The sequence below is a fragment of the Labrus mixtus genome, chromosome 9, assembly GCF_963584025.1.
Source record: "Labrus mixtus chromosome 9, fLabMix1.1, whole genome shotgun sequence".
Taxonomy (NCBI): domain Eukaryota; kingdom Metazoa; phylum Chordata; class Actinopteri; order Labriformes; family Labridae; genus Labrus; species Labrus mixtus.
Genome location: NC_083620.1, coordinates 15,909,239 through 15,934,261, shown reverse-complemented (window position 1 = coordinate 15,934,261; position 25,023 = coordinate 15,909,239). Strand labels below are relative to the sequence as shown.

At 39.5% G+C, this 25,023-nt stretch overlaps 1 protein-coding gene across 3 annotated transcripts in view; it reads left to right on the top strand.

Annotated features, from left to right (window-relative positions):
* The window catches only part of limk1a (LIM domain kinase 1a), a 43,999-nt gene that overhangs the window by 9,673 nt on the left and 9,303 nt on the right, over nt 1-25,023 (top strand). For 2 of the 3 annotated variants that reach the window (XM_061046522.1, XM_061046523.1), the window contains 6 exons: nt 8,292-8,430; nt 21,916-22,025; nt 23,056-23,271; nt 23,590-23,695; nt 23,862-24,061; nt 24,718-24,904. In XM_061046522.1, coding sequence (XP_060902505.1) covers nt 8,292-8,430; nt 21,916-22,025; nt 23,056-23,271; nt 23,590-23,695; nt 23,862-24,061; nt 24,718-24,904 — 958 coding nt within the window. Of the gene's footprint in view, nt 1-8,291; nt 8,431-15,475; nt 15,754-21,915; nt 22,026-23,055; nt 23,272-23,589; nt 23,696-23,861; nt 24,062-24,717; nt 24,905-25,023 lie in introns of those variants that run through there. The other variant, XM_061046524.1, reaches the window with a different exon arrangement.

The window sequence follows — 25,023 nt, the reverse complement described above, 5'->3', positions numbered from 1 at the left end:
TTACTGTACATGTTAATGCGTAATGGGATAGATGATCGATAAGATGGTGATGGCATTTTTAACCTTTTTAATAATCCTTGATTCAACATCCAACAAGACTAGATTCATTTTGATATAACCTTGTTAAAATGATTTGTGTTTTGTGTGCAGCACAAGCAAAACTATTCTCATAACATTTAAAAGTATTTTCCCTCCTTTGTCGTTATACCACTTTAGTTCTCTTTGTTAAGCTGCTGTTAGATTTCTGATCAAAGCTCGTCATTTAAATTTTGACACTTTGATCCCCGTCCGCTCCAGAAACTCCTCTTCCTCCCCACCGTCACTTCTCAGGGTTCAAACCCGCTGATAACGTTCGCAGAGAGGAGAAAGGAGTCATTCTGCGTGCCAGCGTGTTTTGATTAATCACCTGTTCCCTGGCTCAAACCTTTGGCTCTCCTTGCAACACTTTAATCATACTTTGAAAATTCAATTTTTTGGCCGTTAGGAGCTGATAGACTTCAGACTAAAACCCTGCATGTGATTAAAAAGAGGAGGATTAACACCTTCATTTTGTGAGTCCTGTCACTTTTATATTAAACCTTTTATCAGTATGCACTCTGTGTCAGCTTTTGGCCACTTTAAAATACTGTGTCATACAAAAACACTGAAGTTCTAGTTTCCATTGAATTATTTAGTAACTTAATGTTAAGAAAACTTTTCATATTCAAGACTTGTAAATGTAATACCAGCCTTAAATTCACATACTCACATATTTTGTCATTATTTCAGCCCAACTTTTGAGGTAAAGCTACCTGATCTAACGTATTGGCTAGTTTCCCACCCACCAGTTAGCAGTTCCTGTAATAGTTTGTTTTAGTTTTTGAAGAGTTATCTGTTAGTGTTTAAGTTTCTGAAACAGACCAACCATTAGACTATTTTGTTAAAAATGTCCTGATAACAGAAAGTTTATTTATAAAGCCCATAATGAACAGGGGTTTTGCTGTCTCCTCTTTAATCCTGCTGAACAACACTCATCATGCTTCCCAGAACTTGCTGAAACCTTTTCATCAATTCTCAGCAGTGGAACAAGAGAGAAGGTCCCAGACTGACAGTCAGTCATTCAGGGCAGCTTAACAGTCACAAAGGAAACTGCTGCTGCGCACATCATTCACTCACAGTCCACCAGGTCCCCTGGTCACCAGCTGAATAGATCCCCTAGACCACAGATGGAGAGAGGGACTCCCACAGTCTGACGTGTTTGTTCAGCAGCCAGAGGGCGCTGCTCCAGCTATGGTTTAACATGCACAGCTTCTTTTCCTCTCTGCTGTGTTAAAATGTATCAAAAAGCATCTATTCAGAGGGTAAATGTTGGTGTAAATGTTGCTGAGCTTGTGTTTTAACCACCCAATGGAAACAGTGATCAGAAGGGTTAGCATGAGGTGATGAGGTAATGCCCCTGTTTCTATGTAAGGGGTGACATCATCCCTGTGGCATTCTGTGTTACCATGGTGAAGGAGGAGGGAGGGATGGTAAAATAGGGGGAACAAAAAAGGGGCTCGTGGGAATGGGACGAATGTATCCTTGAATGTGTGTGTGTGAATGTGTTAGCGTTGAATGGATCAAACCAACACATTAAGTAGCCTAATAGACTTTTTGTTTTTTAGTAACTGTGTGGGAAATCCTTTTAATTTCTTGTAGAGGTTGAAACCTTGGCTCTAAACCGGGATTCTCTGTCTATTTTTGTCTCTTCTGAGGGTGGAAAAGAGGGGTCTCCCCCAGACATGTCTGCCATCTCCATAGCTTGACTTTTTCCCCTGTGTGTGTTTGTGTGTGAGTGTACTTCCTCTATACCCACAACCCCCTACTCTTTTCCCATAGGTTGTATTTCCTCTTTGTCTTTGAGGATTTCAGCTACGCCAGCAAGAACTGCTTTTAGTGTTAGTGCTGCAAACTCCTGGAATATTTTACACCAGGACCTGAATTTGAGCACTTTTATCCCTAATGGACACTTTAGAAATATTATTTTAACCGCCCAATACCTGACTGTAACTGTTTTATTTGATTTTAATTACTGACTTATCACTGTAGTAATTTCAAGCTTTTAAATTATTTTTAGTGTATATATTTTATTGTTCTTATTGCTCTTTTATTGATTTTATTTTCTGTAGTAGCTTTATCTAATTTCTCGTTGTTTATCATTTATGTATGTTTTCTCGGCATCGTTGTAAATGAGGGTCGCCCTCAATGATCTCTCCGAGAACTTAAATAAAGGTTGATTGATTGATTGATTTAAAACAGCTGAGCACGTTTAGTCCTGTAGTAGACACATTTGTTTCAGTCTCAATACTCCTGACGTTTATTGTCTCTTTTTTTCCCCTCTGATTTTCACTAGAAGGCCGGGCAGAGCGCCGTATCGGCTTATTGATCAGAAGTAGTCATAAGCGTTTTCTGCTGTCTGTGCAGATAGAAAGGAGATGGATGTCAGTCTGAGCCTGACACAGTTGATGGAAGATTTAATAATTAATAAGGAGATACATTCGTGTGTGTGTGTGTGTGTGGGTGTCTGTGTGGGTGTGCTTGTCTGTTTCAGAAGTCTGCCTCCTTGTAAATCTTGCAGCGCCACCTCTGTCAGTTGGTCATGAACCTGCCTGCACCTCCACCAGAACACACATGCTGCTTCCTTTTTGCCTCCTCCTGCTTCCTGTAGCAGTGTCAGTCTGCGCGTCATTTAATGACCCGTGGCTACATGTGCAATCACACACACCTACACACACCCACACACAACATAAAATGCTAAACAGAGCTCGGTAGCCAGCAAGGTTGTAGTGGGAGTCGGAGGCAGATTAAACACTGAATTGTTTATTTCTTTGTGGTGTGTTCAAGGTCTTATCTTACAACAAGATGCAGTCAGAGAAAAGAGCTGAATGTTTGCATAAAGCAACGTCACTTACTGCTTTGTAAGGCTGGGAATCACAGGTTAACTAATGGTATGATGCGATACATTATACGAGGTCCACAATAATGCTCAGGATTAATGTAGACCTAAATTATTCACTACCATTTGGCATCAGTTTCACTTCCTGTCACCTTTAATGTCTTTTCCTCACTCTCTGATATTATCCTGCTGTCTTCTTCTTCCTTTTCCTTCTATTCATGTTACCCTCATTCATGCCATATTTTATACAATAAAATAACAGAATATTCAAGATTTATTATTTATATATGTTTTACACTGTAGAGTAGCAGATAATAATGACATCATCTTCCGTTTCAGCTGAGCAGCTGGGTGGAAGATTCATATTTGAGAGCCAGCTGACTTGTGAAAACAGAACGCCCTGCGTGTCAGTTCAGCATCTGAATTAATGGCCACATTTAGCCCACATTAATATTTGATTGTCTGTCCACAAAGCTGCCATTTCCCTGTTTCAGCAGGGCCTCAACCTTATTAATTTTAATAGGAAGTCAACTGTTACAGAAGAAAATTCAAAAAATTCAATTTCATTAATTTATAAGTAAAGCAACATCTTTTTAGGTGTTTTTTTTCTAACCAACAGTCCTAAACCTAACGGTATTTTATTAGCTTTTATTCTGTATTAGACAAAGAAAGTTGCTTATCCTATTGCATTAGTTTAACCTTTTTCTTGAAATTGGCTACGACAAAAACTAAATCTCAATCTAAAACAAATGAGAAGAGTTTTCAGTTAACTGCCTGAATCCTAAAACTAGAAATCCGAACACACAAATAACAGTTTATGTTTACTATAATATTTTTGTGTGTTACTACTGCATATTATAAATGGTTTAGGTACAGTATTTCTTGTTCGGTGGCCTACTGTGAGTCATTATTTCTAGTTCGATATATTTACATTTCCATCCTCTTCACAGTTCAGTCCCATGAGGAATCTGATTCCATTCATTCAGACCTGATGTTTGTCTCATTCAGCTGCAGCTCATTCTTATCAACAGTGAACAGATTAATCGCGTTAGGTATTGACCCGGGTCAGCCTGCCAGAGAGATAAATAGGAGGCACAGTCATTGTAAAACATATTACATCATTAAACTGTCTACTGAGAGTATTTCAGTCGGAATAATTCACATGAATAATATCAGAATTTACTCTGGGACATAATGCTTATAAAGCATGTATTAACACACACGTAAATACATTTGTTGTGAAAATAATCAAATGCAATCCTAATTTTTATTTTATTTTTCACTTTAGATATTTCAAAGCTCTCTTGTCTACTTCAAGTTAACAAAAAAACTTTCCACATACCTTGTGAGAGTATATTCTCTTCCACAAATGTTTTCTTTTGGATAGTTTGAGGTTAAAGAACAATAAATAAAAAACTTAGATGACAGAAATAGCAAAAAATAAATGTGTGTTTAAGGCACACTATTGGTAGGGACTGTGATGGTGATTGGTCCACTAAACTTTGGTTAAGTCTAATAGATAAAAAAAAACGATCTGATAAATTGCCAAAAAACAACAACCTCTTAAACACCTTTATCGTGCCCATGGAATGAACAGTTATCCTGTGATTATTTTGATCCGTTATAGTTGTTATAATTGTTTTGACTACTACCAATTAGATAACATTAGCATGCTAACATGCTAATTTGGTTAGCCATAAAACCGTTCACACTTCCAGTGTCATGTGACCCTTAAAGGGGCCTACGAATTGAACCAGTGACCCAAACGACACAGCATTTTCTCTTTGAGTCTGAAAACATAACCTCTGCAGACATGGAGTAAATAACTGTGACAGGTCTCTGCTGGAGTCAAATGTTAGAAAAGTCAGACAGGGGAAGGTGAGAGGCTGGGGAAAAAGCAACCTCCTTTTGACCCGAAAAGGAATTTATTACTCTCCCAGACACTTTTAGGGCTTTCCGTCGGGGATTTGAGCAGGACGGGGGGGACAGACTGTGCAGATTTACTTAACTCACTCTAACCCACATTCTCATCTTCTCTGTTATTGGATGTTTCCTGACCCTCGGGGTATCCAGCTGAGTTTCACGGTGCCTCAAATCTGCCTTTCCCTCTCTCTCTCTCGTGAATGACAGCCATTTATGTCTGATAATCCGCGTTATTTAATCTTTCTCTTTTTTTCTGATATTAGACTCAACGAGGAAATCTCACACATTTTCTCAATTCTTGAGGTGACCTTGAACATTGTTATTCATTGCCTCTTTAGAGAGTATAAAACATAGTTTTCCTGTATTCTTCCGTTTTCTCATCACAGTGAGGTGAGGAAGGCTGCTAAGCTTAGACTCTCTCTGAGTCTTTCACACCGATAATCCTCTTACAAGTCCGTGCAGATGTACACACAAATGCAGAGACACAAAAGATTCCCAAATGTGAGCACAGACACATTAACACACATGTGGAAAAAAAAACCTTTTTATTATTATGTATGCATTTTGTTTTTTTAAATTCATGGATGTCTTGAGCTATAGCTCAGTGCTGCTTCCTGTCTTCTCCAACTCTTAGATAAATGTTTGTCCTGAAGGCAGAAATGTTGAATTTTCCATCATGGAGTCACTAATGTATTCACTCATATCTTTAATTCTCTGCTACCACTCCCAGCTCTGCTCTGAGAGGTTTTACTTTGTGGGAACTGAACCTTACAGCATTATGATCTCTCATTGCTCCCTGTGTGCGTATATGCATGCACCTGTGTGTCCTTCCTCGGTATGACTTTGCCTCAGCAGGGGTTTGCAGGATGCGCGTACAGAGAAAGGCTGATATTGAGCAGCAGTGAGCCAAGACAGCTGAGTAGCTTCATGCTCGACGCTTTGGACGTCTCCTGAAAGCCTTGACCCATTTCCAAGTCCCCTCCTCCCCCCGTCTCTCACCCAAATGTGCTGCATACTGAAGCAGCGCCGCCACAATCTGCTGAGCTGCACCAAAGCTCTGCATGCAGATGTCGGGAAAAGGGTGTGTGTGTCTGTCTGTCTGTCTGTCTAATAAATAAATTGTATGTGTGTATGCTGCAAGGTTATATGTGTGTGCATGTGCAGGTACAAGCCCCTGGGCAAAGTCACAGAGAGATGCTGCTTCTGCTGAAAATATAAACGTGCCCTTCACTACTTGTAATTTAGTTACCAGCCTCAAACGCCCTACATGAAAAGTGTATCTCGTCTTTGGGTGTTGAAGAGTAGAGTCCTTTAGAAAGATTTAAGGACTTGGAAGTGAATAACTGCACAGAAGCCCTAAAAACAAATCAGCAACAGAGATATGCCTGATTTTTATTTTCATGATTAACGTATATTTTTTTGGGTCAGAAAAATAAGAGTAAATACAAAATAGGCTACCTATCAAAATTTCCTTGACATATTGACTAGTCAAACATACCACACTAACTGTTAAATAGAAAAATAATCCCAATATGAAGAGTTTAAGAAAGAAAATGTTTTTCATTGTGCTTGAAAAGTGAACAGCTATTTATGATTGATCAGGAAAATTACTTGCAGATTTGTTTCCTGTTAGTTGTTTCAGTTTAAGTTAGATATTTATGAAAATGAACACACTGACATACATTTATTTTGTTACCTCCGCAAGACGCACTGGACAGCAGTTCTTTACTCATGCAACAAAAATTGAATTAATAATTGTCACATCAGAGTCACTCACTAAGAACCAGGCATTGTCCCTAATATCAGGAAATGTAATAGTTATGGTAATTATGAGTTAAATTACTGTATTCATTATTGTGTCCAGCCTTTAAAGACATACACAATGTTTAATAAATCTCAAAGCAAACATAAGCTGCCCTAATCAGGGAAAAGGCCAGACGGCTGATGGGAGAGAAGCTTCGGGAGGGGGGGAAGAGCATAGACACTCACATAGACATGGCCGACTCAGAGATTTATACAGATTAGAAAGAAAGACGTACAAGCACGCAGATGCAAGTGCACTAACTCTCACAGAAATGCTTTTAACATTAGCAAGGGGATTAGCACACATTTGATTTATGGATTCATGCTGAGTGAATGGGCCTACTTAGCCACGACATGCAAACATGGTGATGAAAATGTTATAATGAAATATCAAACCTGCATTTGCAGAGGTTTGTGTGAAGTTCTTTAAATTGCAAGTTTGTCTTTTCCTCACAAGCTCATCATTACAATCTTATTCCATCCGTCCAACTGCAACTCTGTTGTTGTCTCCCTTTATCTCTGTCAGGATCTGATTTCTCTCAGGCTGACATTATGCTGGACTTTAAGAGCAGCTTTGACATTGAACGCTGGTGACAGATGGATGCACCAGACAGATCTCCACAGACTGATAGCTTCTGAGCACCATCAGATTTATTTGAGTGTACAAAAAGGAGATACTTGAGTAAGAGGGGGCAGAATTGATAAATAGAACAATAAAAAAATAAATGTAGGCTACAAAGAATGTTTTGCACACTTGGTGTGTAAGAATGTACAGACTTCAATGATAGTTATTCTTCTTTGACATGATACTAAAGAACATCGTACCCCTGTATCATAAATGGTTATAGTGTTGAATATGTATCGCACCATAATGTTTTGCTATTTTGTTTTTCCCCTCACTTTGTTTTTTAAGGCCAAGTCATAGTTGTGTGTTTTGGTGTGACATCATCTTTTCTCTGTTGCTCCTCATTTGGGGTGGAGAGAGTTAGCTCCATTAAAGGAGGTATTATTATCATAAAACACTATAATTATGGGCCATGCAGGCTGTCATTGGGTGTCTTAAGTACAGTCTACAGAGTGTGGTACATCACAAGATAGCAGTCAACACAATAACACCTTTAATTGATGTGTGCTTTTTAAAGGTACTGGCTGTGTTTAAACTCTGACTCAGTGACATACTGAGGATATTAAACACTGTTTTCTGCTCACTCATACGTGATAGACGTTACTATTATTAGTGCTAACTAGCATTTTACTTTATTTGTAAGACAATACACAATTTTCATCAAGAATTAATGGTTTTACCAAATGCTAAATATCCTCTGATTCCAGCCATGCAAATGGTATGTATGGATATGTAAATTCATTAGTGTAAATTGAATAATTGTATTTCTATTTGGTGTCTGAAGTTGTTACTTTTAGTTGAAAAATATAATAATTCATTTTAAGAACTGGTACCAACAAACTACTAACCTAATTAAGTTACAATATTAGCATAAACATTATTTTTCTTTTCATTATTTTTGACATACATGTTTTTGCAGGCATATGCTTATTTTTGATTGAAAGCAGTAAAGGTTGAGACATTAAGAAAGAACTATTTAATTACTCAGCTGTTAATGTAATCTCTTCCTGTGTCTTTTCCCGTCAGGTGTTGTGAGTGCAGCGCCTCATTGTCTCACTGGTATTATGAGAAAGAGGGACGGCTCTTCTGTAAGAAGGACTACTGGGCCAAATTTGGGGAGCTGTGCCATGGCTGCAACGACCCGATCACCACGGGCCTCATCATGGTAAGAGTATCCATCCGCTGATTGAGATCTCGTATCACCTCCCTGTGTCTTTTTGTTTGTTGTTAAAGCTCAAGTTGCAGCTTGAAGCTATGACACCCAACAGCATGCTCATATACATCTGCAGCCTCAAGGTGTGTGTCAACATACACGATGCAGGTAGGGTTTGTGCCAGACCTGTAACTGACCCTGATGACTACATCTGCTTTCTCCGAATGTTATACACTCCAGCAGTGAAAGTTAGAGCTGTTGTTGTGACACAGGAGAGCAGAGAGGTTCATGTGGTCACAACAATGGAAAGCAGATAAACAATAGACTGAACCTGTTCTGATAAGTGCTGCTGCATTATAGAAACGTCACGATACTGGCATCAAATGGGAGTTTTGTTTCTGTTTGTAAATGGAATCTCACAAATTCAAACCTTGAGGAAATATCAATACTGCATGGCCGTATAATGAAATATGTTGCCTTTATGTTGTCTGCACAAAAGTGTGTTGATGCAATGCAGTTTTGTAAGGCTTGTAGTCTATCTCATGGGCCTGTGTGGTAACCTCTCTGCTCCAAAGGAACTTCACTCTGCTAAGGTGGTTGGAGAGATGCAAGTGAGGCTGTCTGTATGCTGATAAGGCAGCACAAAGGGATTTCCGGTTCTCTTTTCTGTCTTTTTAGCTGCCTGTTCACAATCCCTCAAAATACAAGGGCTGCTAAGGCACAACAATAGCCCTCTCCAGAATCCCATGCGCATAACAGATAATGTTACTTTACATTTTTTTCCCCTTTCTTACTCTATGACTGCCACTTTACTAAAGATTAAAATATTAAAATGCTATATCAGGTAGGAAGCTTTCGCTTATCAAAAAGCTAAAAAATAATGTCTTTATGAATTAGTTGAACAGAAAGTCAATCCTATACTCTAATGATTTAATAATAATTAAGTATAATTATTAAAGAATATAACCAAAGTTGACTTGATACAACCCCAACATAATCATATCAAGTCATTTTTCAAGGGGTAAAACATGTAACTCAATGAAATCAAGTTAAGTTAATTTTTAATGTTGATAATTATGTCTTGTTTTTTTTTAACTGACAGAGAAGCAAGACTGGCTCAGGCTATACAAAGCTTCAACCTTGAAAAACGCACATTTTTGCAAAAGCTGGCTGGTTTATTTGTGTGTATATTTATCAGTTTTCATCAACAGAATGATTTATGAAGTACTCCATGTTCATTCAGCACAGGTAAACTTAACGGGTGGTTTTTGTAATCCTTGATTTTTTTTCAGGCTTTCCTCTGAGGTGCAATTATCGGCCATGGCAGCAGACAAAATGAGAGCTATGTCGGGCTGTGACAGGAAATGTGTGACACTCACACTATCTAGCATGAAGCTCAAACGACTGGGAAATGATCTACAGAACACACTAACTTTTTTTATTTTGCATTTCAGTGAAGGCTGACAGCAAAATGTTCAAAAACCTTTTTTACTGGGATTTAACGTTACATATCTGAGCTTGTATCAAAATAGGACAGAAACGTCAGCACTAAGCTTCCATATTGAGGTTTAAGTTTGACGAAAAAAACAGCAAAGTGACGTTTTTATTCTTTAATAAAAATGTAGTCATGACAGTATTGTATGTCAAGTGACTAGTTGGAGCATTAACTGAATATAGAACCATCTGAAACCCTGCCTCCGGACTGAATCAATAATTCACAGGCTGTTTGTGGGCCTTGGATAGAAAAAGCGGGTTGAAATAAAAAGCAGGGTTAATTCGCTGCACATAAAGAATCTTCTCTGACACATTTGCCTCCTGGACAGATCCAGCAGCCTGCAGCCTCCGGCAGGTCATGTGTCATGGTCATGATGAACAGAAATCATTCATGACTTGGCCTTTCTCTTCCTCTTCTGAGTGTGTGTGTATATATGTGTGTGTTTGTATACGTGTGCATGAGTTTGTATTTCATCATTTACGCAGCCTCTAGACAGCTTGCCCTTTGCAGTGCAATCTCAGTAATGAAACATGGAGGAGACTCTAAAGAGAATTAGGCAGAGAGATGCCAGCCCCACCTCTCTTCTTCTTTCTCCTTTCTCCTTCCCTCTGATTGACCGTTTCTCTGCAGGTACACTTTAGCAAATTTTGAGATTGGTCAGCCATAACTGCGTGAACTGCCGGGAATATTGTATTAATGTGTAGACCAAGGTCAGCTCCCACTGTCTGTGCCACACCCAGGATGGAGGAGAAGTCTATACTCGTCTTGCAAGGTCACTCTGTGGCGATTTAGCAGCACATCACAATCCTCCTCTTGGGAATAAGTTATGGCACCTGAAAAAAGCTCCTGTCACAGTCACTGAAAACACCTCGAGCTCTGTGATGAAGATATGAGTCAGAGTCTGCAGCCAATGTGGTACTGTGTCAGCCAGACACAAATAAAAAGCTGTGTTGTTGGTATTTCAAGTGATTTCTACACTTTGGTAGCAGCCTTTTATATCTTCTTCAAGGAGGTTATTGTTTTGTTACTGTTGTTTGACAGTTTCTTGGTTTTTAAATCATTTAAAAAAAACATATTTACAGGGGTGCAAAAGGCTCATCAGTCAGACCTGTGGCTCCATTCCCTCATGTCATGTCATCTCTCTCTCTCTCTCTCCCCCCGGTTTCTTACTCTATCCGCTGTCCTAGCAAATAAAGACAAATAGCCCAAAACATTAATCAAAAAAATTTACCCAATCAGTTTTGATCTATCAACAATGTTACTTTCATAAATGTCCTTGAACAGATATTTGCATGCTAGTATGGCTAACAGAGGTGGTTTCCCAGCACAAACTTCTCTAGTCTGACTGTAAACAAAGGTAAAGCACGGAAAAATAAGTCATTCAGTGTCAAGCAGTGATGCACGTATATGCACAATTACTTTCCGCAAGTGTTTGATAACTGCATTTCAGGGATAAAGGCAATAAATGTATATATCTATATCGATCAATCTCTAAAGATCGGACATAGATCAAAGAAGTATATCGGCAAATTCTTCGGTATTGGATTTTCTCTCTTCCTAATATCGATATCGCGTTGGCCCCAAAAATCCCATATAGGTTCAAGCAGGTGTGTATCTGCAGCTACTGCTCCTGTCAGCACCCAAAGCCTTGACTTAGCAGGTGATAATTCAGCCTGAAGCGGTCACTCAGTTATTTACCACCTTACTCAGGCTTATTTATGTGCTGGATACTGAGTTAACTGATGCAATTGAATTTCCTCTCCGACCACCACTCCTTCACTCGGTCCGTTCTGCACCGCTCCTCCTGACAGATGAATTGCAGCAATCTCCGCGTACACTTTAGAGCCAGTCTGCCTTTTTGCAAACGGCTCCGGGATGAGAGCCAGCTGATTGCAGTGTGGCCAGGCATCGACCTTTTAAATGTGCAGAGTTTGGGAGAAGTTTCTGGTTTGACGGTTTCTCACCCTCATCGTGTTATCTTATAGAAACATGTTGTCCAATGTCACGTCCTTGTGTCAAGCCGTCTCTCTAGAGACTTGATTACTGTAACTCTATATTTTGGTATCCACCAAGCCTTCCTACATCATCACAGCTTGTCCAGAATGCCGAAGATGCTATCAAAATGCAATAATGGAAACATATCACACACATAATAATAGCATCCCTGCATCAGCCTTCCATGGATACAGGGCCTTCTCCGTGTAGCAAATAACACACCAGTATAGCCTACTATTGTATTTTTGGAAAGCAGGATCTCTTAAACGCTTTAGAAATGCCTCGAGGCTCACTTAAATTCCTTTGCCATCAACTGCAGCTGTTACCTTACAGATTTACTTTGTGTATAATGGAAGTCTTTATTTGCATGCGCGTGAACACACTGTTCTTCCTCATTTCATGTGTTGTGTTAATCATTTAATTATTTTTCAAATATGTTCTTTGAATCTTCTGCAGAGTTTCTTCATGTTTGCTGTGAAGCAAATTGGTACAAACCCAGTTTAAATAGCTCTATAAAATAACTGGCCCTTGATCTTGATCTGTCTTCTTTATATTCATAATGTAGCCCTTGGTAGAAAACCAGAAAAATAATACCTACTCACACATTGACAACTATATGTATGAATGTGTTTCTATCAGATGCTTCTCTGAATCTTATCATGATGTCAGTTTATAGAAACAGGGGCATTTATGTAGTCACAAGTTCAACAACTAAGATAAGGGTCAAAACGAGCCCTGGACACATGTTACTTTGTATAAAAGTGATTTTAGTTGGTTGTGAACAGTAATCTTAAAGATATTTAGTTAAGACAAAAAGACAGAGAACACTAGTTTAAGAATAGTTGTCAGAAGTTCAGAGATATCACAGATCATAGATATCCCAATCTGAGACATTTATTGCGCCAAACTACTTTTAGTCCATCAGGTCCAATTATTGTTTTGACATTTTTTGTCTCGTCAGATCGACCCTGAATATGCTATTTTGTGTATTTTTGTTGTGTTACAGAGACTTTGGGATTGTCTTTGTTTCCTCTTTCTCTTTCATTGTTTGCTTGAAGATACATTTACAGGTGAAATGAAGGAAGTTTCCCAAATTTCCCAAGGTCCTAAGATTGTTTGGGGTTGCCATCACTTGTTGCCTTATTCAGATCACACGTCCTCAAGGTTACAGTATGTCATGTGTCTTACCGCCCTCCTCATACCATCTGTACAAACCTTCCTGTGTCAGTCATTCCGAGGTGCACATGGCTGATTAGTCGTCATTGCCTTCGCTTTTTTTTTTAGTCTTTTTCTGCTATAGACTGCCCTTTGTGGTTAATATTGAGACATGGTGACATTTTCTTTGGAAAGTCCCCTGAACTTTATCAACTCCCAGCGCTGTGAGGTCCCTCTGTGGTAGAGTGTGAATCTTCAGTTTTCTGTAAACGTGTGATGATTGTTTTTGCCTCTAAGTGAAGACAGATGGGTCTAAGAAATATTGGGAAATAGTTTTTGCTTAAATGTGTCTGTTAGAGTTGTGTTGTTGTTTTCTTAGCAACTGGATTAGCAGCTGATGATCTCACCGGGGGTGTAGAACAAAGCATTGGAATCTTTTTTTTGCATAATATTTAAGATAAATGGGAGTTGTCTTATTTGTTAAAACACTTCTGAGAGGTCAGATTTTAGACTCACATACAGACAGGTGTCCTCAAACAGCTGCTGTCTCGCACCATCTGGATGGTTCCTTGCTTTGATGTTGTCTTTAAGTTGAACATCTGCTCACAATGTGAAATTAAATTCACGTTTGTATCTTTTATCAATATCAGCACTTAGGTTCAGAGTATCATGACCTTACCTGTGAGTTTAACTGTGAGTGTTGTTTAGCAGTTCCTTTTTCCTCAGTAGAAACAGTGACGAAAGCAGCTGCCTCTGTGGGCTGAAATCCCCCCCAGTGACACGACTGTGGGTTGCTGGGTTTCACTTTAGAGCATATGCCAGCAAGTGTGATTAGACTCCACCACACTGTATTCGACAAAAAATATATTTATAACTGTTCAATGTTTGTGCCACATGTAGTTTGAAACTTAAAAGTGAGTCTATGTTACTTTTGGTATCAGGGGTCTCTTTGCACACAAGTAACAATCACTGGATGTTAAATATATCGTCATCCTGACTCCTATGATAAAATAATCAAATCACTAGTGCCAAATAAAGATATTTTAATTTAAAAGGTCTAAAGAGATTTGCCTGCTAGTTTTCGTATCAAAAATATTCAAAACATATTTCATGTTAGAGTTAAAGTCTGAAACACATTACAATCACAGGTGATAACTTCAGTCACTATACAGTACAATACATTATTGTACTATACAATAGCAATAGTAATAAAGTACTGTACACAATCTGGTCATTCAAACTCCTCTGTTGTATAATTTGGTCGTTGACCTTTGCCCTGGATGTTGCTCGCAGTGAGGTTTTCTCGTGTGCAGCTACCATCCATCTAGCTGTCTATTAATATCTGTCCACTCAGACAGCCCTCCAGCACCGGCCTGTAGTGCGGGGAGCGGTCCACACTTGGCATGCAGAACATATTTTAGAGGCGAAGTGAGATAACAGGGACAAGACACAGTCAGCGCTACAGCCAGAAAGGCAGGCGAAAGACTGACGCAGGAGCAACAGATAAACCCGTGGAGGGAGATTATGTGAGGCAGGAGGAGGAGGGAAAAAGGTTGAAAAAGTCACCTTTATGACCCTGTGAAAGAGCACACAACAATCATACAATGCTTAGCATCACATGTTGTCTACTTGTGACTTAACAGATCTATCTGTTGAAATTTGGGATTTTTTTTGTTTCGATTTCATGTTGTGAAAAAATTAGGGGATTAAACACATTTTTTTTGGAAAGAATGGTTTTAGAAGAAGTTACAATGAGGAAGATCATCTATGCGTGATCGAAATTTTTGTGTGTTTATATTACTTCACTTCAGTCATTTCTCATTAAATTCCACACGTAAACATATGCTGGTTTGATATTTTAGGTTGGGTTTTGACTCTCAAGCTATTTTCACAGTTTTCAGACAAATCTATTGACTACACGATTATTTATTTAATTAAAAAAAATGAAGACTAAATGAAGTAATTAAGCAGCTCGCATTAGAAAAACTTAATGGCATGCACATCATGGGATTAAGCTTCAAACAATGATGTTATAGCTTTATTTCACTTAAAAGTAACAACTTCAATTAAATCCAACACATTAACAATGTAGCTTAAGAACATTATTCGCCAACATAATGTCCCGTAAGTCACTCTCAGGTTTTGAAATGTGATTGCAGGAATAGAGGCAGCATGGGAGACGAGGAGGAGGAGGAGATAGGAATTTACTAAAGACACGGGGATGGGGGTAGGGGTAGGGAGGTGTGTGTGTGTCTGTGTGTGTGTGTGTGTGTGTGTGTGTGTGTGTGTGTGTGTGTGTGTGTGTGTGTGTGTCATTGAAGCTGCCGGGTGGCGCGTGTGCAAGAGTGGGCAGGGCCAAACAGGAAACGATGAGGTCATAGCAAAAGTGAGCGAGAAGGAGGGAGGCAGGGTGGGAGGGGGTAGAGCCAGGAGGAGTGACACTGATTCAGAGATGAGCTCAGCTGCAAAGCTGTGGGCTGCTCTCTCTCTCTCTGTCTCTCTCTCTCCTCCCTCCGACTTTCCGGCCGGCTTGGCCACTGCCAGTGTTTTGTTGTGACAGAGGGGGAATTGCTTGCTTCAGGAGAATGAAATAGAAGAGCAAGAAAGACACGCCAGCTCTCGCTGACATGGTGGGAGACCTGTTTTTCTGGAGCTTCTGCTGTCTCAGACTGTGGAAGAAGGAGAAGAAGGTGAGGCTGATCTCTGCTGCTGATGATGGGGGGTTAGTGGGGGTCTGATGGAGGATGTACAGTAGAAAGAGAGCCGGCCTGGAGGCAGACAGTGTCAAGGGGAGATGGGTTGTGGTTGCTTCTGTTGAATCTCTTTCCATATGTATCTCTTAATTTTTTAAAGCTGAAGCTAGAGCATTATTTAGAAAGCTGCTGTGTTTTGTGTGTCATTTTAAAGTGGGTCAGTGCATCGCCGGGTAAATCTGTTCCTCTTTCTCCACATGGCGCTCCAGTTTTTTTTTTTTTTTTTTGATGTCATGAAAATCTGATGAGCCATGGCACGTGTCCTATTTTTAGAGACCACTCTTCCCCGGATAAAAGAGTTTCAAAGTGTGTGTGATTGTGCAGATTCCGAGATGGATAACAGTTTGCAAGTCTCAAAACTGTGTCAGTGTGACTGTGTTATTTTTATTTACCACCTACATGCATCTGAAGTGTGAAGCACAGAGCAAAGCACAGAGCTAGAGAGAGGAAGGAAGAAGCTCATTGCATGTACAGCATCTACTACTGCATTCTAAAGCAGAGGACAGTGTATGTACTGTGGTACTGTACTGTTTGTAGCTGGAGGGGGATTCCATTCAGACTGCAACAATGTGTCTCACTGTTTTTCTCTCTCAAGCTTTTAGTCTAATTGTGTTTGCCTAAATGATGTCCACAGTAGGAACCCTTAAAGGGAATCAGTATCATGTCTTCCTTTCATTATTTTCCTACTCCAACAGCCTTAATTGCAGCAGTGTGAAACATCATGACCATATTGTTTTTTTTTTTTCATTTACTGGCGCTTTAGGAATTCCCTTTTTGTGATATGACCCAGTTGTATTTCTCTCTGCGGGGAGGATCAGGTTCTGACTGCACGTGCAGTTTTTTTTTCCTTTTTCTTGCAATCATTGGCATGAGGTAATTTTCAGCTCGGCCACATATGGACTGTGTTTTTGAGTTCAGTGGGGGAGGCTTTTGGAGTGAAGTTCATTACCTCAAATGTGAGGCTTAGCAGAGCCAGATCTCCCATTATTAAGTGAGACAATTCAGAAGCACCTTCAGCTGTGTTGTGATGAGGTCACTATTCCACATTCAGCTGTGGTGGAGTGAAGTCAGGGTTTCTTTGGTGCTTGTAGATGTAATGATGCCAGAGGGCATGCAAAGGTTCCTGGTCAGGTCCTGCTAAGTATAAACAGGATATAAACTAGTCCTGTTCAATATGGGGAAAATGTGCAATTTGCATTGACATTTTAAATATCATAATGGCAATATGGCATCCATCCATGACATTAAGTAAATTTAACACATCATGTTGGCTATATTTAAAAGTGTGTTTGCTGCTGTTTAGACAGGTTTTACACTGTGTGATTATTTCCTCTCTGGAATCCACAGTAGCTAAAACAGCAAAAAGAGATTTTTTTTTCACCGAAAGTCCTCTTCAAACACGAAACCTTGCTCTTCCCTTTCACCTTAGCCATCGTGCAAGTTAATCCTAGGCTGCCCCTAAATTAATACAAGTTAATATATATATATGGGGTTTCATCATCTTATGGGCCAAATGCTTTGAACCATGACTCTTGACAATTTTTCATTGTGCTTCACGCAGTCTTTATTGTTTTTTATGCGTATTAATTGTGCAATAAGGAAGAAAATATGATTAGTCATAAATTAAACCCTGAAATCCTAACTGCACTTATTTTAAATTAATCATTTGGATCAAATTTGTTTTTACAAAATATCAATACTGTCAAAACCCCTAAGATAGATAGTGTCATAAAGAGATAGGCAAACCAGCAGACACTAATCACATCTGACAAGGTTAGAAGCAGTTTATTGTTTGTTTTTTTTGCTTTTCAATAAGTTGAGAAATTAACAATTTATCTTTTCTTAAAATGACTTTCTGTACTCTGTTTAAGGAGAGTCCAAAAATAACAAAAGCCCAGAAACAAGCTATGTGATGAGTTCAATGTACAACTGAATATATTGACATGAGAGTTTAAAGTGATTGTGTGTTTAAAATGCCCTGATAGTATTTTACTTGTATTCATCAGTGAACACTAATACTCATCTACTTCAGTGTGGGCAAAGCTTTCAGCTCCTAAATGACGTGATTTAGTGAAGGATCTGATCTGTAAGTCTTCTTAAGCACTCAACAGATGTGAAGTTTTGTCTTCCAATCTTTGCACTGACACTTAGCAAAGTCACACACAGGACCACTTAGTTACTAAATACTATCAACAGGGGAAATGTGAAACAATGTCAGAAAACTGGAAAGTTCTGTGTGGAAAATCTGAAATTTGTTGATGTTTAATGTTATAGAAACCAATGATTGAGTTTGAAACTGAAAACAAGAAGTGAACACACGAAGCTATTCTAAAAAAAGAAAATTATAAAAAAAAAGATTTTTTACTCTCATCTGTGGATATCCCCTTTAATCATGTCATAGCTTCTAATTCATTGTCAGTCTCTCCCTAACAATTACCACGAGGTGCAAAGTACCGGTAATTATAATATCCTGAACAGTGTTTACCCAAACTTGCCTGAAAGAGTTATGAAGCATCTATGAAATACTACCAACATGTTTCTAAGGTGTTTAGTGTCGATGAGGGCATTAGAGCGTCATAAATTCCTCCAAACGGCCCAAAAGGCTCCTTTCACATTCCAAAGCCAACCCAAGGTGACACATAAATCAGTAAAAACAAATAATGTTTCAGGGCCCAGACACCCCAAGTGGACTGTGTCTGTGGATGACCATTGCCTTTTGGTTTTCTCTTTCCTTCAACAAAGTCTTTTTCTGCTTCAGTATATTTACATTGAGTGAACATTATGTAGCATAAATGCAACTATCTCTTTATTATGATCAAGTTACAAAAAGTCAATGGAGTAAGGAACAAGAGTCTGCTACAAGATAAGTGTTTATTAGGCAGACTTTTTTTGTAGTTTTAAAAAACATGAACGTCTTCAGCAGTTGAACCTGCTCTTTAAGGGATTTATTTATGTTTTATTTATTGCAGTTGTATTATGAACTTGTCAGTAGTAATTGCATTAGTCACAGGAGATGCCGGTCAACTCTGCACCTTTATTGGCCATTTGTTCCACGTAATTTAGCTAATTTTCAGAAAACTGGCCGAAAAACAATGACGAAGGAAGTGAGGGATATGTAATATTTAAACTTGTACTCGCATTACTTAACTGTCAGCAAGTTATTTCTGTGGTAGATGGACAATGATGAAATCGTGAAACAGACTGTGAATCAGCTTCGATTTATTCAGCCATGGTCAGACAACACAGAAACACAACACACATGGCTGACAAAGTGCGGACCATCGCTGACCCATGCTGACCAAGATCTTCATCTTCACAGTGTTGCTTATATTCTGCTAGAAGGTACAGCCCACAAATTCCTGGCTGCTTCAGGTCATCTCTAAAAGGCTCGAAAGAAGACATCACCTTGACTCGTAAATAGCAGACATATACATCTCTTCAGTCTCAGAGTCACAACAGACACTTGGCTCCAATCCAAATATAACTCTGCTGCTATGAGGTCTCTTACACATATGTATTACAGCTTCACAAACCTAAAAGAAGAATTACTCTTGGATGGTTGACACAATTTAAAGATATATCCACAAAATTATCAAGATGAATGAATTCATGAAAATACGTACGTAAAACAGTCACCATTAAAACTGGGATTTTGGAGAGTATGCTAAAACGTTGTGATGCTACAATCACTCTATTGACTTTGTTGCTTTTCTGCACAAATAGTGCGACCTACAACAGGTTGTCACATATATGTGTGAAATCAATGATGTCCCTTTTTGTTGACTAGAAATACCAAAAAAAAGTTGTAGTTTCTAGAAGACGCTGCGAGGCCGTGTGAGCAGCTACAACTTAGACACACACTCGTGAGCTTGATGAACTAATTCTTAAAAACTATGAACTACATCATCTGAGTCTTGAGACACTCTGATCTGTGCTAAGTGAGGATAAAAAGCAGAACTGGCGGTGTGTCGATTCATGTGATGTTTTTTGAATCTATCAAGCAGTCACATGGTTTGATATCACATAGATGCTTTATTTTGAAATTTCTCTGGATCTGCCTTTATACAGATACTTTGGAGAGGAAGTATGCACTTAATGTGAGGACAGCAGCTGTTGCCTGTGGTGTGTGTGTGTGTGTGTGTGTGTGTGTGTGTGTGTGTGTGTGTGTGTGTGTGTGTGTGTGTGTGTGTGTGTGTGTGTGTGTGTGTGTGTGTGTGTGTCATGGCAAGCAAATGGCAGCCAAAGTGTCAGGGCGTGCAGAGCCACACACCCTTTTTGTCTCTGTCCAGCTGTCCTCTCATCCTGACTTTCCTATTTGTAGGGCTACAGCTAGGTGACACACACACACACACACACACACACACACACACACACACACACACACACAAATAATGATAAAATAGCTGTATATAATATCAAAATGTAAGTCCTGAAATTCTTTCTGCTTTCCTCTTCTTTATATTTGCTTTTAGGATGTGTTGTATTTACTCTCACTCTCGCAATGTAAGACAATTATTGTTTATGCCTCCATCTTTTAGTCTGCATGGAGGAGAAATAAAGACATTAAGTTGGTCAAGAAGCCCTACTGCTGCCTCATTCCCTTGTTCATTACTAGACCCATTATGGATCTGCTCTCTCTCTCTCTCTCTCTCTCTCTCTTTCTCTCTCTCTCTCTCGCTCTCTTATGAGGTTGTTGTCTACACAGTCATTTAACAACATGTGTACAGCAACTTGAAAGTTGGTTGCAGGGTCAGTGTTAAGGAAAGAAAAGAATACAGTTATGTCTTGACTTTATTGTACTCCTTGTATCCAGGTCAAGTTGTGGCATGTTTTTTCCCCTTTTAGCTGGAAGGATTTGCTCAGATTAATAACTTAAAAAGCAGTTAATTAATCTGCTTGTACTGTGGCCTCAGGGCCCGCAGCCTGTGTTTATGTGTTTGTTGTGTGCTTGTGGTTTCTGCTGAACTCCCAGAAGGGTGGGGCTGCAGACATATGGTGGTTTATAATGATTTTATTGATTCTTTGATCTTCACATGTTATTCCTTTTAGTCTCCGATTTCAGTGTTTTGTTTCAGTTATATTCACCGTTAAGGAAGTAATTAATGTAATTCTTCCTTCAGGCGATTTTAAGCTTAGCTTTAATGCTTTTTGTTTTCTTTTTTTAGGCTGCACTCAGGAGCTCATATTTTACTCCTGAATAATTTGAAATACGAAACCCTGTTTTTAAAAATAAAAAAACAATTAAACTTCCATGTTTCAGAAATGTTTTCTGAATCTTTAGTGCCAAAATCCCTCCCTTTCTGTTCATCTTTTACATGTGATTGATTACTCTTTGTTCAGGTTTGGTCCATGCCCCTCCTAAGTCCTGTTATACTTCATTAGCATTGCAGATCACTGCGGTTGAGAGGGGCTGCCAGGGGGCCCATTACCTCAAAATTTTTCTGCCACTCAGCACACAAAAAGAAAAGACCAACAAAATACTGTGGTGGACTCAACCTTTAGTGCTTAACACGAAAGCTCATGTTTAATCATACAAGTCATCAGTAACAGGAGTGGGTGGGTCATTTACATTTACCTGAAGGAGTTAAAAGGGGTCAATACTGATATGTGAAAGCGTGGGCTGTTTTATTGATTTGTCAGTCGATCAGAGTCACAACAGGCAAGGACAAACATGTATTAATGAGCAGCAGTGAAAGTGATTCATTTGATCACTCTAGCATTGTTTGTTCTGAACTGGAAACCTCCACATGCAGCATCGTCCTCAGATCTGCCACTGTGATGAATCTGCTCATTGCCGGCTCTGTTTGTTTTTTCCGTAACTCAATTTCCTCTCTTGTTTGTAAACCACCCTGAGCCCTGCAGGGGGATCTGGCAGCGGCAAATTTAATCTCCCGGTTTCACTATTACCCTCAGTGACCAGACCTCGCCCTAGTTCTTAGACCACTCCTTACAGCCTCATGTTGCTTGTTGCGCCACTGCTGTGAATTCCTACCAGAAGTCACTGTGGACCAAGAAAAAAAGAAACACTCTTTGACATCCTAGTTCCAAAACACATAAGTCACTTTTCTCTTAACTGTTTCTTTGTTTTTTCTCTGACAGGTCGCAGGAGAGCAGAAATATCACCCAGAATGCTTCACCTGTCTTAACTGCAGGGCATTCATCGGTGACGGAGACACATACGCTCTGGTGGAGAGATCAAAACTCTACTGGTGAGCATCAAGCTTAATGTAAAAAACAAAACTAACACCAAAATGTTTCAACCAGTCAAAAGCAAGACAGACTTTGATTTATAATGGCATATTGTTTTAACACTGTGAAATCAAAGCTTGTTCAGTTTGTGGTGTGCTGCTCCCCACTACATTTACCAAACTTTTCTGTCTTGTGGTTAGTTTTCCTAATCCCCTCTTCTGCAGAGAGCTAATCCGGCTGAAATCCCTTTGAAGTCACTAAAAATGAACAAGAGGCTGAAGCTTCAGTTATTGGCAAAATCTTACATTTGTGCGCTTTGGGCTTCAAAGGACTAGTAGTTGACATTTTGAAAAAAATGGAGCTCACCTGTCACACAGTCACAGCAAAAACAGTTTTATCACAAATGCTGGAGCTTAGTATTTAAAACTTTTGAGCATTTTTTGCTGAATTTGCAGTGAATGGAAATTCGGGAAGACAAACACATTATGCAGATTTATGCAGTTGTTGTAAGACTGTGACAAATTATTTATATTAAATGCTCAAAAAGTTTTGTTGGCTCAATTAAAAATGGAGAAAAAAAACCACGTCTGTTTGAGTTTGTCTCAGGTTCAGGTTGTTGTTGACTTGTGAAGCTCCAGGATTGTGTTAGTGTGACTGTCACAAGCCTCAGGCTTCAAAAACAGAGGATTCAATGTGAAACAAACTGCAGAGACACAGAGCAGCCTTTGTCCCTGAGTGAATGATGACACTGAGAACGTCTTGGTTCATTAAATAAATTAAGAGATTAAATCTGATTCAGTGGGCTCAAGTACGACTCGGAAAATGTGCAAATTAAAAATATATAGTATATATTAATTTAAAAGCACTGGTGTGTTAGTTTGAATATTTCGTTTTTTCTTTCATGTATGTCATTCACATTCAAAGCATTCTTCATGTTTCAAATAAAATAAAATACACAATTTAGATAAGTAAAACAAACCTAGGAAACATAATTGACCCATCAGGGGTCATGTTGAAAAATCTTTTTCTCCTCTTCCTCCCCCTCTGCAGCGGTCACTGTTACTACCAGACTATCGTCACCCCGGTGTCTCTGCCAGACTCGCCATGCTCACGGATCCCTCACACCGTCACACTCGTGTCCATCCCGGCCACGGCAGAAGGCAACAACGGACGCAGAGGGCGAGGTTTCTCTGTGGCCATCGACCAGCCGCTCAGCCCGACCAACGGCTACAGTCCTGAACACGGACCCACAGTCAGAGTCTCCCAGTGAGTCGTTGTGTCCCATGTGTTTGTTCATTGTGTGAATGTGGAGCTATGACACTGAGTCAAGGGGAGGTCGGCGTAGTGTAGGACAAAAGATGAAGAAGGGTGGATTTAAAATGGAACACAGGGTGATGGATGAGATTCATTTAAAACTTATAATAGAGTGGAAGGTAAAGGAAATGAGCAAATCTGAGTCACTGTTATTCAAATGAGCTGAGAATTTATCAGATCTTAGCTCTGTGTCCAAATGATGAAAAAAAAAAAAATATTCAGAAAGGTTTTCTTTACAATTTTCTCTGCTTATTGTTCTGTTTTATTCAGAGTGGACACCGACTGCATCAGCCCAGATGTGAAAAACTCCATTCATGTTGGAGACAGGATCCTTGAGATCAACGGGACACCCATTCACAATGTCCCTCTGGATGAGGTAATCACTGCACACCCCCCTTACACATTGTTACTGAAATAGCTGACTTTACTGTTATAATGCAAAAATAAATTGCTATACATGACGGAAATAAAGAGGGAAAAAATATATCTTAGAGGTACAGTATCAACAAAGTATCTTTAAACTTCTTTCTTCACTCCTTCAGATCGACCTGCTGATCCAGGAGACGAGCCGGCTGCTGCAGCTCACCATCGAACATGACCCTCACAGTCAGGAGGGGGGCTCGTCATCGGCGGAGGAGCAAGTGGACGGCCCCCTGTCCACTCCTCTGTCTGAGGTCCCCAGCCCCATCCTGCCCATCACCCAGCCCCCCAACCTCAGTAACCTGAAGTCTCGCATCATCACGTAAGACATTTACACAGGACTGGTGACAAAGTCTTTTAAATATGGAGGGAGAGTTTTTTTTTTTAGAACTGTACTGGTGGTTCTAGCAGCAGCAGTTTCTGACCTTGATCATTTTTGATGGATATTTCCACCACTATTATGTATATCTGTGACGGAGGTTCAACTGTTTTTTTTCTGAACCTGCATGGCAACATTTTTTTTTTCTTACGTGCACTTTATATTTAGTTTGACTGAACTTATTCAAATGTGTAGTCACAGCTTAAAGGATTGATATTTTAATAAAAGAGAAAGTCATTTTAGCCTCTTTCTCTTCACAGTGTCGGTGCATTCACCACAGAAATGAAGTAGAAACTCCAAAAAGAAGCTGTTTATAGTATTTTCACTCTGATAATATTAGGTATTAATTTGCAAAACATGAATTGCTGTCTATAGGTTCTGTTGTAAATCAGATGAGCAACACAATAAAGAGGTTTTGTGCATTTATGAGGTCCTTCGTCCTTTGAGCATCTGCTATATTGGTCTTATATAAAGATGATTTTTTTCAGTCATTAAACATGTAATTTAACATTCATTAAAAACTCTGCTCACCTTTTAGTTGAACCTTTTCACTAACCCTTCCCTTTCTATCTCTCCCTTCTCTTCCTCTACTCCTCCAGGCGAAGCTACAGCATCGATAAGTCACCAGGCTCCAGCAATGCGGCGTCCCCCATCTCCCAGAGGAAGGACATCAATCGATCAGAGTCACTCAGAGTGGTCTCAAATCGGACGCACCGCATCTTCCGGCCTTCCGACCTCATCCATGGAGAAGTGCTTGGGAAGGGCTGCTTTGGTCAGGCCATCAAGGTTAGACACCGTTAGCTTAGGTTTTTATCAGCATGTTAGGTGAATATGCAGCATAGATCCACATACATCCAGATGATGGCAGTACTGAGAAAAATAGAAATATAGGGAGACTAGACGTT